Source organism: Acipenser ruthenus, chromosome 20 (assembly GCF_902713425.1).
Source record: "Acipenser ruthenus chromosome 20, fAciRut3.2 maternal haplotype, whole genome shotgun sequence".
NCBI classification, from domain to species: Eukaryota; Metazoa; Chordata; class Actinopteri; order Acipenseriformes; family Acipenseridae; genus Acipenser; species Acipenser ruthenus.
The window spans coordinates 29,776,485-29,792,631 of NC_081208.1; the positions used below are offsets into that span (position 1 = coordinate 29,776,485).

General features: G+C 39.4%; 1 protein-coding gene across 6 annotated transcripts; it reads left to right on the forward strand.

The window, feature by feature from the left end:
* Positions 1 to 2,877: 2,877 nt before the first annotated feature.
* LOC117425924 (Bardet-Biedl syndrome 2 protein homolog) lies at positions 2,878 to 16,014 on the forward strand. Of its 6 annotated transcripts, none has more exons than XM_034043244.3 (19): positions 2,886 to 3,166; positions 5,044 to 5,168; positions 5,668 to 5,895; positions 6,433 to 6,558; positions 6,785 to 6,847; positions 7,039 to 7,116; positions 7,299 to 7,403; positions 7,571 to 7,657; positions 8,163 to 8,298; positions 8,761 to 8,900; positions 9,215 to 9,359; positions 9,644 to 9,815; positions 10,302 to 10,431; positions 10,800 to 10,919; positions 11,206 to 11,343; positions 12,109 to 12,221; positions 12,458 to 12,606; positions 13,336 to 13,465; positions 13,706 to 16,014. In XM_034043244.3, exons 1-18 carry the CDS (start codon positions 2,908 to 2,910, stop codon positions 13,440 to 13,442), a joined length of 2,421 nt encoding a protein of 806 aa, XP_033899135.3. In that variant the 5' UTR covers positions 2,886 to 2,907; the 3' UTR covers positions 13,443 to 13,465; positions 13,706 to 16,014. The 6 variants fall into 6 exon arrangements, 4 of the variants coding, with proteins under 4 accessions (XP_033899135.3, XP_058849862.1, XP_033899134.3 ...); XM_034043243.3 differs by having other exon boundaries at positions 2,887 to 3,166; positions 13,336 to 13,484; XR_009307930.1 differs by lacking the exon at positions 13,706 to 16,014 and having other exon boundaries at positions 2,887 to 3,166; positions 12,458 to 12,826; positions 13,336 to 13,424.
* Positions 16,015 to 16,147: the final 133 nt, after the last annotated feature.

The following is a 16,147-nucleotide window of genomic DNA, read 5'->3' on the forward strand; positions in this document are numbered from 1 at the left end:
AATTGATTTAATGATTGGTTAGAATTACCGTGTTACAGGCATTTGGCGATTGATGATTAAGATATATCTACAAAACCTGCATGATTGTGGCACTCCCGGACCAGGGTTGCCTACACCTGGGTTAGAACGTAGCACAAATAATTAGACTGATTTAAAAACAACAACACACCACACACAAAAACACACCCACCACTAGCAGTTTAAAGACTTTATTCGTGTTAAAACATACACAACATATTTAAAGTTTACACACATTCGTTTGCCTCCAGACATAGGGGCCTATCTAAAGAAGACGTCGTCACAGACTAGTTACAACAGAAATCCCTTCATCGGTTTCTCGTTTTCACTTGCAGCAGCCGGTGTCGCAGGTGGCTCCCCCTTTGCAGGCGCAGCCCTGGGCACACTTGCTGCAGTCGGTGGGACAACAGGAGCAGCAGCCTAGGAGAGACAGAGACCGTTACTCTCCGAACAATCAAGCACCATGAGCGTGCTATCATTTCACACAAAAAAAAACTAAATCAATAAAATACACACGGTACGCATATTACAATGCAAGTTATTGTTTATTATAAAAGAGGGCGTTCGCTTTGTGACATCACTTACTTTTCTTGCAAGTTTTGCATTTGCAGTCCGTGCACTTGCAGTTATCACCACAGCTGCACGAACCACCTAAAAACAAAACAAAAAAAGTCATACACGGAGGAAAGGGACTACTTTGTATGTACAGATTGTCCGCTACATGTTTACAGAAGTTTGTTTGGAAATTGTACAACAGTAATAAACGCAATTTAAGCGGAACGCCAAATTTAAAAAAAAAAAAAAAAAAAAAAAAAGTTCAACTTATGAAAACAAACCAAAAAAACATTATTCAATAAATTAATTTTACTTTACCCTGGGTGCACGTGCAAGATTGCGGATCCATGTCTTTGCTTTGTTTCCCGGTGACGAGTCTGCAGTTACAGAATTCTGGAGTTGAAGAAGTGCGTGTTTAAGGGCTGCGCTTCCCCTGTATTTATACCAGAGCTCCTGACTGAATCAGTCTCACTCACCGGGTGCAAAGCGCAACCCAACGCATTGCCAGAGGGCTGCACACGGACCGGTGAATGACCACTGCCATAACGAAGTCAACACAACACTCGCCGGAGCACAGCGGTGTGCAAACTATTTCACATGTTGTTGTTAAAAAATGACATTCAATTAAAATTCCGAGCGTGTGTCTGGCTCTTGCAGTGAAATCTGCTTATGCAATGTTCACAAATATCCATTCTCTGTTTTCTCATGGGAACCCAATGCCGATACGTGAAGCTGCGCACAACACCTACCGTTTATTTTGAAAAAAAAAAAAAAAAAAACAGAAAGTAATGCCGTTATGGGAAACACAAATTTCACAATAATTATAACATGAGTTACTGTCCTTCATGATTATACCTGCCTTTACTTGTTTTAGCGAGAAATAATAATAATCTTTCTATTCAACACTTGCCAGTCCTTTTCGGTATTTTTCCACCCTTAATAAACTGGTTCAGTTGTCTTTGAAGAAAACAAAACAACAATTAACTTAAAAAATAAAACAACGTTTTTCCTTTTATTTTACACGTTATTTTTTTTTTGAAATTATTTTACGCGTTATAAATAATAAAACATTAACACTAATATACACTTTCAGGTTGTATTTGTTGTGCTCATTGCAATAGTATGAAGTGGTTCTATTTTAATTCGGTTTAATAAACATTACTTCAGTATATATATATATATATATATATATATATATATATATATATATATATATATATATATATAGGAAAAGTGAATCGAAAACAAAGAACCGTGAACACAGTATTTAGTGCTGTTGTCTATGCACTCAGCCCTAAAGGACAGCGTCTGTCTGCATTGTTTGCACACAGTGAGTTGCTGTGAATAGTGTGGTGATGCGCTGCACTCCGCTTTGCCACCACGAGGACTCGAGAATACGCCCATCGCTGCACTCGGAGTAAACAGACTCGTGAGCGCTGTTCTGCACTCGGTCAAACTGTCCGGTGTTTTTCCACTAGCCGCTATGTTATCAACATAGTCAAGCCAAAGCATTTTTTTTTGTCTCTGTGCAAAGTATTCCAGAACCATTCTACACAGGAATTTAAAAAATAAAATAAAAATGAACGTGATGCCCCTACGTTGTTTTTTTGTTTTACAAACGCCACCTTTGCACTCTGTTTGTGGATGTATCCATAAGAACAGTTTAAACACAACATCTACAAAACGAAGGGCTGATTCAATAATCATACAGGATTACAGTTAAACACCCAATTGCACACACGTGCATTGTGAACAGTACTACTGTCTGTAACCGTGTTAATGTCCAGCGTCAACCTTTCAACATGAAAGCTAGCACAACAAATAAAAGAAAATCAATTTGGATTAGGATACACTGCAGGGAATGTTGTCTCTGTAGAAAGAAAAACATTGGTCACGGGTGTAATTTAATTATAACAAACGCCCTTGTTCGGTTGTGCACACGGAGCATTAGATGAGATAATTATTGTCTAGTCATCCGTGGAACCTGAGCCATGCAGTGTTCAATGATAAATAGCGATTAAAAGGAATAACTGCACTCGATTTAAACGCGGCACGCCTTGTCTTTGGCATCTGTGTATATGTTCAGGGTACATGTGGTATTTTCTTAATTATTTTGTTTCGAAGTGGATTGGGTTTAGCAGACTGCAGCCTGGAACCGGTTTGTGAAACTGGCCCCCTATCAGTGAAAGCAAGTACGACACATATTAATAACATCGAGTATACTGGATCTTCATATTATTAGACGGTTTGAATGATTTGTTGTATATCATATTGCAGTTGCTGTACATTCTCGTTAAAGGGGAGGCGCTATTTTAGTTTGGTCTGCCCTACGTCATGTTGCACTCTAGCTACACGGCCCCTAATTCTATGGTAATCGCACACAGCGGTGGGGGCGCTTTTTCGAGTCGAGGTCTTGCGGGGAATGCATCCCATCTGTTGCATGAGGCACAGAACCAGCCCACGCAGGACAGCGGTGAAGGTTTCTACAGGCTGGGGACGTCATCGCATTACAATGCGCACGCATTATTAGACTTTCATATTTATTTTGTATATAAATTGCTGAAGCCACCGTTCTATTTGCAAATCGAGTCTGGTAAGAATACTTTTTCAGCAGAGGCCTCAGCATTCACACGGAAGATGGTGTATTGTATTTAACGTTAAAAGGGCATTTTCAAAAGAAACGTTTTATTTAGCTTTTTTTTTTTTTTTTTTTTTAATTTAGTCAGTATGACCATCTGCGTTATCTAATTCCTTTGACTGGTGAAACAAGACTGATAATTCTGAACATCACTATATATTTTTTTGCGAATATGACATGGCGAAAAACTATAAAACAATACGTTTTATAATACGTGTCGCGTCATGATAAAAATACATAGAGCATAACGTGTAACATGTTGAGAAAGGCAGCGATAGAAACGCCAGTGATTAAAGCGTTTCTAAGATGTCGAGCGTTGCTAGGGAACGCGAGCGCTCTTCAGACCCGAGAGAGCTTAGCTGTTTATAACGTTAAACCCCACCGTTCACCGAAAGACACATTAATAGCTGCGGCGTTTAAACTACGGTATAATATCTCAAATTAAACTATATGACTGAAATGTGAAGTGATAAAGCTGCACAGTTCACGCTCCATACTAGTTAGCATAATGATATATTGAGGAAATCAAATTGTATGCAGGCACAATTAGTACTTTTCTTAACATTGTGGTAGCACCCTTTCTCATTTTGGTTGAAATTAGTGGTTTGTTTTTTCGCATCTTAAACAGCCTTAATTACCCCACGTATTTCAATAGCAACATCACCAATCTCCATCCCTTTAGAATCCCCCTCCCATTCTTTCCCCAATAAGTTCCACTTTTTTCAAATTAAAGTTGTAATGTGTATTTGTGGTCACTGTAAAGTTGGTTAGGTTAATACAGTTCAAGGTAAACATTTTGATAAAAGGCATTCTACATTTTAATGTGCATTTCCAGCAAGCACATAGCGGTATGTAAAAAAAGAAAGGATTTATGGTGTCCTGATGTAAATGTAAAATATTGTGCACTAGGTGGCAGTCAGTCGCTGGAAATGAATTGGATATTTTTTAAACACTAATCTGAAGTAGGTTTTGCCCATGTGTTGGGATGATCTGAAGTAGGTTTTGCCCATGTGTTGGGATGATCTGAAGTAGGTTTTGCCCATGTGTTGGGATGATCTGAAGTAGGTTTACCCATGTGTTGGGATGATCTGAAGTAGGTTTTGCCCATGTGTTGGGATGATCTGAAGTAGGTTTTGCCCATGTGTTGGGATGATCTGAAGTAGGTTTTGCCCATGTGTTGGGATGATCTGAAGTAGGTTTTGCCCATGTGTTGGGATGATCTGAAGTAGGTTTTGCCCATGTGTTGGGATGATCTGAAGTAGGTTTTGCCCATGTGTTGGGATGATCTGAAGTAGGTTTTGCCCATGTGTTGGGATGATCTGAAGTAGGTTTTGCCCATGTGTTGGGATGATCTGAAGTAGGTTTTGCCCATGTGTTGGGATGATCTGAAGTAGGTTTTGCCCATGTGTTGGGATGATCTGAAGTAGGTTTTGCCCATGTGTTGGGATGATCTGAAGTAGGTTTTGCCCATGTGTTGGGATGATCTGAAGTAGGTTTTGCCCATGTGTTGGGATGATCTGAAGTAGGTTTTGCCCATGTGTTGGGATGATCTGAAGTAGGTTTTGCCCATGTGTTGGGATGATCTGAAGTAGGTTTTGCCTATGTGTTGGGATGATCTGAAGTAGGTTTTGCCCATGTGTTGGGATGATCTGAAGTAGGTTTTGCCTATGTGTTGGGATGATCTGTAGGTTTTGCCTATGTGTTGGGATGATCTGAAGTAGGTTTTGCCTATGTGTTGGGATTGAGGGGGCCTGAGCAGGTTAAACTGTGTATTGTTTTGTGACAGTCTTCTCATAACAAACAAAGGTCACAGCTTTTCCTTTTTCCCCCAGACGTAACCATGCTTGTCCCAGTCTTCACACTGAAGTTAAACCACAAAATCAACCCCCACATGGTGACTGTGGGGAAGTATGATGGGATGCACCCCTGCCTGACAGCAGCCACCCAGGCAGGGAAAGTATGTTACAGGCAGGCTTTTATTATTATTATTTGCTAAAAAGAATGTGAAACCTGATCGCATATATAATGAACATAGATCAAGGCTAGAGCCACATTGATCCATATTACAAATTCTACAGGATGTATGTAAATGAGGCATTATAGGCAATAGCATTTGAGAGGCAAAATCATTTTAACACAGTTGACTCTCTGCAGCCACTCATCAAAACTAACTGTAAGTCGCCTTGGATAAAGGCGTCTGCTAAATAAACAAATATATATATATATACTGTATATATATAATATATATTTTTTTATGTTTAGGAACTCACAATTGCTGTATGTTTGCATTTTTCCTTTTCTCACTCACCCCACATTGCTTCAAGAGTATGCAATACGTATTAAGATGCATTGTTTAGAAGTTCAATATAGTTGTGTACCACAGGGTCTGGTCGTGTCGGTGATTCAGTCTCTCTCGCTCTCTCTGTCTCTCTCTCTCTCTCGTCTTTGTGGAACAGGTCTTCATTCACAATCCACACACACGTGGCCAGCGGCTTTCATCTAGTCGCATTACTCAAAGCACCCAGGACTCGGACATATCCCTCCTCAATATAAACCAGGCTGTGAGCTGCCTGGCCTCGGGAGTGTTCAACCCGTCACACGCACATCACTCTCTCCTGGTGGGAACACAGACCGACCTGCTAGCCTACGATGTGCACAATAACTCTGACGTCTTTTACAGAGAGGTCCGTTTGAACTTGCGTTTTTAATCAAGTGTCTTGCATACTTTTGTCACCATGTTATACAGTACATGCACTGCCTGGCCTTTTTCTTAGGACCTGTTCACCCAGCTGGATATGACATCACCCTGAATTAGAGATGCAAATTACTTTGATCATGTGATGTGACATGTGATCCCTGCAGCACAACTGCAATCAGTCTATCAGAAATAGGGGCAGGCAGATATCTAATAGCATTCGAAAGAGGCATGACAGTGGGCTGCACGTCGAGCAGGTGGCACAGTAGCAAGGGCAGTCAGAGAGCATGAGCAGTGGACTCTATGCCACGTCATTCAGAACGAACGGTGGCCCAACACAATATTAGACACAGGTCCTAATAAAGTGGCCAGACAGTCTAAACACTCTTACTCTATTCAAAGAGCAGCAAATGCTAAACGATTCAGTTATTATTTAGAATGCTAACACAGCACTGCAATATAAATAATAAGGATGACAAAAAGCAACGTACCCTTTGTTGGTTTCTTTTATTTTAAATTGCTTTAGGTTGCAGATGGAGCCAACGCGATAGTGCTTGGGCAGCTAGGTGGAATCTCCCCTCCTCTTGCAATAATTGGTGGGAACTGTGCCCTCCAGGGCTTCGATCATGAGGGAAATGACCTTTTCTGGACGGTATGGATACAAGAAAAACATTAACAAACAAAATGGCAATTTCACTGTTAACCTTGGCAAACAATTAATATAGAATGATAGTTCTTGATTTGCATGCTTATTGATTGTGTCTATCAAAGCTGTTCACAGGTCCAACAATGTAAAGTTGTCTCCAGTCTGTTTAATACTGTCATGATGTATGAATATGTTTTAAAGCATCTTTGACTCATGTATTTTTTTTTTTTAGGTTACTGGAGATAATGTCCGCTCATTATGTCTTTGTGACTTTACCGGCGATGGAAACAATGAGGTTGGTAAATAAATGTTACTGTAATTGAAACTACTCCCACCCCAGTGAATATGAAAATATGTAGTTTGATATTTGCCTGTTGCACGTTGGTCCTTTTTTTATTTTACTACACAGCAGCAGTGCCCACTCTTACAGATAAATCACCCTGGCATTTAGATGGGTTACTTTACAGATGTTACTTCTCTTTGCAGCTGCTCGTTGGTTCAGAAGATTATGATATTCGAGTTTTTAAGGAAGATGAAATGATGGCAGAAATGACAGAAACTGAGGTAAGTTTTTTATGTGTTTTTGGCATCAAAGCAAAAAGTTATCTAACTATTACCAACATTTTTACCATAAATGAAAGAGTTACTCACATGATGTAATGTAAGTGGGTCGTATGCCAGTTACAGTAGCTCCTTTATTAGAATATAAATTTGTAACAACTTCATGTATTTGTGTTATATTTCAGACTGTGACATCTCTTTGCCATATGCATGGCAGCCGGTTTGGGTATGCTTTAGCCAATGGCACAGTTGGCGTGTATGATCGGACTGCACGTTATTGGAGGATAAAGGTAGGGATGTTAATTATTTTATTAAGCAGTAGTATACTTCTGATATCTGTTTAGGGTCATACTGCATGCACTAACTGTTTAATGTGACATTTGTTTATTTGTTTATTTAAATACATCGATCAGTTTTTTATTTCGTTGTTTTTTTTTTTTCTCTTTGTTTTCTTTAGTCCAAAAATCAAGCGATGAGTATCCATGCATTCGATTTGAACTCTGATGGTGTGTGTGAGCTGATCACAGGCTGGTCTAATGGAAAGGTGAGCATTTTTAAATGTACTACACTTTCTAATACGTGTTGGGGGGGTAGTGTAGAAATCATTGTCAGGTGTCATAAGGAGTGTTGGAAACTGTCCAGGACAAGAAGCCCATTGTCTTGTCCCTTTCCTCCTGTAATGGAATCTAACGCAGCAAAGCAGAATCTGGTCAATGTCACTACTTCACCAGCTAAACTGTGCTGTGTATTTATTTACTCTCTCCTTATAAAAAGGATGTGACTGTTCTGAACTTATTGTACAGCCAGGGTTGTAATATGCCCTGATATGGTTTGGGAAGAATTTAGGTAGTTTGAAGTGGTGTCATTTTTTGCAGATCTCAAAAATGTTGTTATTTTGCTATCTGATTTTTTGAGGGAGAGAGGGGCAGGGGCTCTGCCAGTAGCAGTTAACTGGTTTTGTTAACTGGCAGATTCTAGCACATCTTCGTGGGATTGTAGACTACAGGAATACACTGCAGCACCATGTGAATTCTGTTCCATCTCTCCAGATCGATGCACGCAGTGACCGCACTGGAGAGGTTATCTTTAAAGATAACTTCACTTCCTCAGTTGCTGGGGTTGTTGAAGGAGATTACAGGATGGATGGACAGATCCAACTTATCTGCACTTCTGTTGAGGGGGAAGGTAAAAAAACAAAACAAACACAGTGCACATACAGAGGGGCCCTCATGATCTCATAATTATCACACAGTACCCGAAAGGTTAAAAGTATTTGTATAAAATCGAGAGTTTATCGGATATAGCCAAAGGCAATCAAACACCTACAGGAGGCTGTGAATGTATGATACCAGTTTGGTGAAGATTGGTGTAAAATCAAGGCAGTATCATGTTCACCATGTAGTGTGACAGACACGGAATAATACAAATACTGCATATGCAACTTTGGTCTTGTGTTTTGTCCAGTTGATAGAACAGGCAGATGTTACAGGGACACAAAGCCACTACACTCCTGGTTGATATGCCTAATGACATGAAGATTCAGGTTCACATAGTTTTCCATTTTAGTCGTTCTTGTTTTCTTTTTTATATATTTAGTTCTGCAAAGTATATCATTGACAACAGCCCACTTCTAATTTATTTTTTCAGTGCGGGGATATTTACCAGCCAGCAAAGAGATGAAGGGAAATCTTATGGATGCGAGTGTTGAACAAGATCTGATTCGAGAGCTCAGTAACCGAAAACAAAACTTACTGCTTGAACTACGAAACTATCAGGAAAACTCAAAGGTACAGCCTGCTTTAAACCTGTAAAGCACAAGCATTTCTGTAATGAGGAAAGCTACTTTCTGTCTTTGTGAGGCTGCAGAGAGTTATTACAACCAAAGTGAAATTAACATTGACAAAACTAGTCGATTACCGAGTACTTGCTTTAGTGGTTCTTACATTGGGAACAAATCAAGCGATAGTTATTTATTTTCTTTGAATTGTGTTTAAACATATGCAGACATTATGACACTGTTAAATTGCATTAATGAATCCACAAGTAAGTGCTGTGTGGAAAATGCATAGTATATTTACAGGATCTTTTTCTGTGATTTCAGGCTGGAACAGGGTCAAAGAAAAAGGAGAAAGAAGGACAAATGGGAGTTATTCCTGCAAACACCCAGCTACAGACAGCTCTATCTGTCAACGTCGGCTCTGAAAACCAAAAACCTAGCGTAGACCTAACCATTTCCACATCAAATGGTATTTATTCTTCTGTATGTTCCGTTCGTGAACGAAACCTACAGCTAGTATAGTAAATACACTCACCTTTACTGTACCTACTGGTAACGATGCAGAGAGAGATGGCGTGCATGTTGACCACGATACAGAACTGCTTCAGACAGGGTTTGCTTGGCCCATTTGTCAAACGTTTTCATTAACAGGAATATACTTTTAACTGGAATATATTTGGTCATTTGTGTAAGAACGTCATTAGTTGTGTAATGTATTTTTTTTTTACTAAACTTTGCTTTTGTTTCTGGTAGACACAATTATCCGTGCTGTTCTCATATTTGCTGAGGGGATATTTGAAGGGGAAAGTCACGTCGTACACCCCAGTGCGCAGAAACTTTCAGGCTGCATTCGAGTCCCCATCATTCCTCCTAAAGACGTTCCTGTCGATTTACACATCAAAGCCTTCGTGGGCGGAAAAAGCAGGTAATGTTCCATTTGTGCATGCTATTGTATTAGAATAGAATATTTCAAAGCTGCAGAGTTCTCTCTATGGTTTTGTGTCTTCAAAATTAACTTCATACACAGTTCTATAGCTTTCAGCACAAAGTGGGGAAAAATGCACACAACATACCTAATGAGAGCTTTTATTAAGTGAATGTTCAGCATATAAATAGCTATGTTTAAACTCTATCTAGGATTCGGAGGTGGGGGGGGGGGTGTTAGGGTTCGGGTCCTGTACCCCACCAGGGTAAGCTACATCTGGATTTCATTATAACATTTTATAGCACCGATGAACACTCTCGGATTGCATCAAATACCTATTTTTAACTGTAATCCGAGGGTCACCAGGGATAGGTTGATACAATCCCTGGAGTAAAAGTCAAGGATTTCTGCTCCAGACAGGATATAAGTTGATTGAATGCACCTCTTAGACATTCTTCTATCTTATTGAATTGTTTTTTTTTTCAGTACTCAGTTTCATGTGTTTGAGCTAACCAGGCAGCTGCCCCGCTTCTCCATGTATGCCTTGTGTACACAAGGGTCTGCTCCCAAACCCAGGGGCAAAGCCACCTTCTCCATCAACGACCGCCTGCAGAGGGTGAGTTGCTCTCACCACCACTCGTGCCACCCTCATAGTTGCTGAGCTGAGAATATGAACAGCATGCAGCTCATCTACTAAGTAATATTCTACAAGATGCTTTTGAGAAGGGCATTTCATCATGTGAAAAAAATAAAAGGCTTTATCAGGTACTTAAGATTTTCAGAATAACATAGGTGTTAAGTTGTGTTGACAAACCTCTATTAATGGATTGCTGACCAGTGACACTTCAATTGTGATACACAGTTTTAATGATTGTAATGACTGTCTTACATGAAACCATTTATTTTGCTTGCTTTCAGGATTCCTTCCCCAGGGATCCATGCTGAGACCGTGTTAATGTATGTTTCTGTTGATTTATTTTGTAGGTTGTAATGTGGTTAAACCAAAGTTTCTTGCTTCCAGAGGATATTGAGGTTCCTGACGTCTGTTTCACTTCTCTCCGGGGAGCAGGACAGCTGTGCATTAAAATAGAACAAAGTGGGGAGGTAGGGAGACACGCCTGGACAGTAGAGCTCTGTACAGCGATTTCCTTCTAGTTTCTTCTCCATTGCATTGTTCTTATTTAGCATAGTACCTGCAGTATTGTTTAATTGTAAAGACCACAAACCAAAACATTTTCTTATTTCAAAGAGTTTTTTTTATTTTTATTTTTATTTTTTTTTGGGGGGGGGGGTTCTTTGTTTTCCAAATGATGTTATTTAGTTTTAATACTTTTTTGATAATCGTTTTGATTATTTTTATTTATTTTTTTTACTGATTGCGTTTCTTTAGATTACAGTGAGCACGGATGACATGGATCTTGCTGGAGATGTTATTCAGTCTCTGTCATCGTTTCTGGCTATTGAAGACCTCAGTGTAGATGCAGATTTCCCAGACTATTTTGAAGAGGTTCGGAACACTCTAGTTCAGGTAGGTGTCAAGAAACGCTGGTTCAGTCAGGAAACTCATGCGATAGATTATTTACTAAAACAGACAACACTGCTGCATTATATATATTTTACACTACATTCTTTGGCATTTGGCCCCGCCTTTCGAGGTACCCCTGCCCATGTTAGCTTGCAGATAAATGGAGAGGCTGATTGTAGAGAAGCCATGGGCAGGGGGCAGGATAGCTGCCGTCCCCCGTTAGACCAAGACAAAAAGCAGGTGGACGTTGGGAGGGAGGAGGAGGCGAACTGTGGTGCACAGCGGAGACCTAGTGGATTGAGGTAAGATATAAATCCTTTCCTTGTCGATCACTGGACGTATTGTTTATCGAAGGGCAAATAAGAAGCAGCTATTCGACTGACGATTTAATCAGGTAGTGGAAGCGCCTGCAATATGCCTGTTATTATGTGATTTGATCTAAGGTTAAAGTGAGTTCCCTGCCAGAACCACTGCTTTGCTTCATTTGTATTCGTGTGTATGTATAAATACACAGGCTTGGTTATGTGTGTTCATGTTCAGAAAACAACATCTAAAAAATACATTACCGCTGTCATCAAGCTGATGTTTTCACGAACAGAGCAGCAGAAGTTCAAACAGAAAGATGACAATAACTGTAAAGCCCTTTATGTTGTTTGTTTTTGCTACTCGAAGGAAAAAGTGTATTTCATTTTGTGCTAAAACAGGCTTGCAGTGTGCTCATGGGGGAGTTTATGATCCAGGCCCTGAAGTGCTTCTCTTTACTGACAGGTGGATGAGTACCATTCAGTGCATCAGAGACTGACAGCAGAGATGGCTGACCACTCCAACCTCATACGAAACATGTTGGTTCAAGCAGAAGATGCACGTCTCATGGGGGACATGTAAGTGCACTGAAACATTTATACTGCTTTTATTGTGAAGTGCTCTTGACAGCTTGGTCTGTGTTGTGGATGTAGATTATTTTAGTGGTATAGAACAGATATTCATCAACAGGTTACCTGAAATGAGAGTTTATGTGAGAGTCATATTATCTTAGATGCGTGTGTGCATATCTATCTATCTATCTATCTATATATATTATATATAGATATATTGTCTTGTATCCTTTTCGCTTCAGGAAAACAATGAAGAAGCGATATATTGAGTTGTTCGACCTGAATAGAGATTTGATAAACGGTTACAAAATTCGATCCAACAACCACGCTGAGCTCCTGAACTGCTTGAGAGCAGTGAATCAGGCGATACAGAGGGCTGGACGATTACGAGGCAAGTGATGTGAGAGCTGTGAATCAGGCAATACAGAGGGCTGGACGATTACAGGGTAAGTGATGTGAGAGCTGTGAATCAGGCGATACAGAGGGCTGGACGATTACGAGGCAAGTGATGTGAGAGCAGTGAATCAGGCGATACAGAGGGCTGGACGATTACAGGGTAAGTGATGTGAGAGCTGTGAATCAGGTGATACAGAGGGCTGGACGATTACAGGGTAAGTGATGTGAGAGCTGTGAATCAGGTGATACAGAGGGCTGGACGATTACGAGGCAAGTGATGTGAGAGCTGTGAATCAGGCGATACAGAGGGCTGGACGATTACGAGGCAAGTGATGTGAGAGCAGTGAATCAGGTGATACAGAGGGCTGGACGATTACGAGGCAAGTGATGTGAGAGCTGTGAATCAGGTGATACAGAGGGCTGGACGATTATGAGGCAAGTGATGTGAGAGCTGTGAATCAGGTGATACAGAGGGCTGGACGATTACAAGGTAAGTGACGGTTAAATTAGCTTTTTTGTGATAATGCTTTATAATTTGTGATAGTGTGCAAGATATTCTGTGTGCTGCAGTATATGTGTAAAGTGCAGTTATGGAGTGGTTTAACTGCAGTCTAACAGTGGTTGGGGTAGGTAGATCAAACCTACAGTATATTGCCAGGGTTCAACCCTATACTGTACTGTACTATAGGATGCTAATGTGTTATTTGTATGTTTGTTTTAAAAGTTGGAAAACCAAAGAATCAAGTGATTACTGCATGTAGGGATGCCATCAAGAACAACAATGTGAATGCACTCTTCAAGATAATGCGCGCTGGCATTCAGTCCTGCTAACTGCGATCACTCCAATGGCTGCGGTATGGAGAAGAAACTCAGGTTAATGGCTGTCTGAGAGGAATCTCATTGCAAAGACGTGTTTCTGCATCAAATAAGAATCTCTAAAAAAAAAAAAATAAATAAAATCAATAGGGACTTGTTATATCAACATTTATAAAATAACTACAAGTAATATTGTTTCAAAATAAAATACATTGTATCCTCCAGTGTTTTTAGTAAGTAGCATTTAATTAAGTTCAGCTCTTTTTTTTTTTCCCCAGGTGGACAGAAGAGCTGTATTGGTTAAGCATTAGTGTAGTAATAAATGTGTTGGGCTGAATTGCAATTACTGGCGTACTAAGGCTTAATGAATACTACGCACAAATCTGTCCAAAATGTATGTAAATGTTTGCTGTAGCCAAAGAGAGCATATGTTTTCCATTTAGCGAGAATGGCTGGAATTTAAAGAGATCGACGGTGAATTAGTGTGTTGCACTCTTTTTAGCTTAGAAAAAAGCAATTTGGTTTTGGATCGGGTTTTCTACATTAAACATTATCCATGAAAAGGTAAACCTGTTTTTTTGTTTTTTTTTCCTTTGTAAATACTTTGTTATACCTTTTTTGTTATGTGTATCAAAAACAAGCCTGTTGTCATCCAGGTGTATCCTTGACTGTATGTATTACAATAACCTTGTCTCTGTTGTTTGATTTTCCTATGTTCTGTTTGTAATAGTAAATTATTTTCTATCACTGTTTAAAAGTTTTGTTTTTGAAAATCTGTGTATTCTGTTATATAATATCCAGTATTGTATTTGTGTGTAATTTATAGTATAATGCAGTTTAATATACATACTTTATAATGATACAATAGTAAACCAAGTGGATACGATTTATTTTTCTCCTGTAGAGTAGCAGACTTCTTTTTAAACTGCTTTAGGATTTGACTCACAGAACTTACTCCATCTCAAACGCTGACGAGTAAACGGTTACATTTCGTGCATTAACACTTATAAGTGCCCTGAAATAAATCTGATGGGTGTATTTAAGCCACAACACACACGTACACACGCATTTCCACAAGGGGGAGCCCCTCCCCAATACCTGCATCACAACCAGACATCACAACAGATGGCTCCTTTCATTCACGCAATACCGGTTGTAGCTGAAGGTTTTATGGGCACACACCGTTACCAAATCGTGTATCCGAGAGATGAGGCTGCAGTTTAAGGTAACTTAAAAGAAAACACGTTTTAAAAACAAAAATCGCGTGAATTCGAGTTAACTTTGCAACGCTATTTGGCATGTCTAGCGAGTAAATCTAGTTTGCACTAGTTTATATTGTAGGGTTTTATAAAAGTAAAAACGGAACTGGGTTTTAGTTGGTGTGACTGCAACGGGATCATTAGGACCAGATGTGCATGTTAGGCACTTCTCCGGGTAACCCAGCGCTACAGATGGATGGACACGCAGCCTTTCATATGTGGGGAGTATGTTAGTTTCTTTAAGACGCAGACTCATCGAGGGTGTTGTTTCAATGCTACAGAACATTTTAAATTTGAGCAAGCGCTCTTCTGTGTTTGCACGGCATTAGGGACGCCAAATTTAGGATCTGGCTGCTGCTTGCCGTTCTGTTTATTCAGACGAACCACAACACATGTTCACGGTCTTCTTCAAAATAATATGTTTTCTTTTATTCATCTAAACATATTTTTAACTACAAGAGCATAACAAAACACACAATTATCTGCCACTGAATTTTTTAAAATATACAGCACATGCGATGTGGTTTAAACGCTTCCCTGTATCTCCATGCTTACGTGTGTGTTACATTTGGTTTTATTGTCCTAATTGCCGCACCTGATATATGTTGACCTCATTAGAAGTGGTACTGCTTCAGTAAATTATTATGTGGGCTGAGAACACAATAATACAGGAGTATTTTAAACTGACGGGCAGTGTGCTTTTATTAAGAGGTGGATCATGTCTGTTCCAATGGATCATTTCTGTGCATATGTTGTGAAAATAAATTATTATTATTATTTATTTCTTAGCAGAGACCCTTACCCAGGGCGACTTACAGTCGTCAACAATTACAATTCAAGAATCACAGTGCTAGTAATAATACAATTGAGCAAGATAAATACAATGATGAATACAATGACTTTGGTTCAAGCAAGTACAAGTGTGACAAAATACAATTCAATAATACAGCAGATAACAGTGTCAGTGATAGTTACATCAAGATATAATTAAATACAAAATAATACTACACTGCTGCTGTACCCTTGAGCAAGGTACTTTACCTAGATTGCTCCAGTAAAAACCCAACTGTATAAATGGGTAATTGTATGTAAAAATAATGGGATATCTCATAAGTCGCCCTGGATAAGGGCATCTGCTAAGAAATAAATAATAACAATAATGTATGGGGCATACAGTTCTGCTTCACGTATGTTCCCTTGTTACGATGCTACCGTGCTTAACAGCAAACGCCCACCAATGTTATTCTTTTCTGTAAATGTAAATCAAGTTTACAGTAATGTTCACCTCGATACAATAGTAAATTGATCCACAATCTGATGTATTTATGTAAGCAGACTTGAGTTATTTTATAAAGTATTGAGATACCTACCTGCACAGCAGGTGATAGAACCTGAAGTGCATTGTAACAGACTCCGTGATCACACACATTTACTTTTAAATAAATACAAAATCATACAATC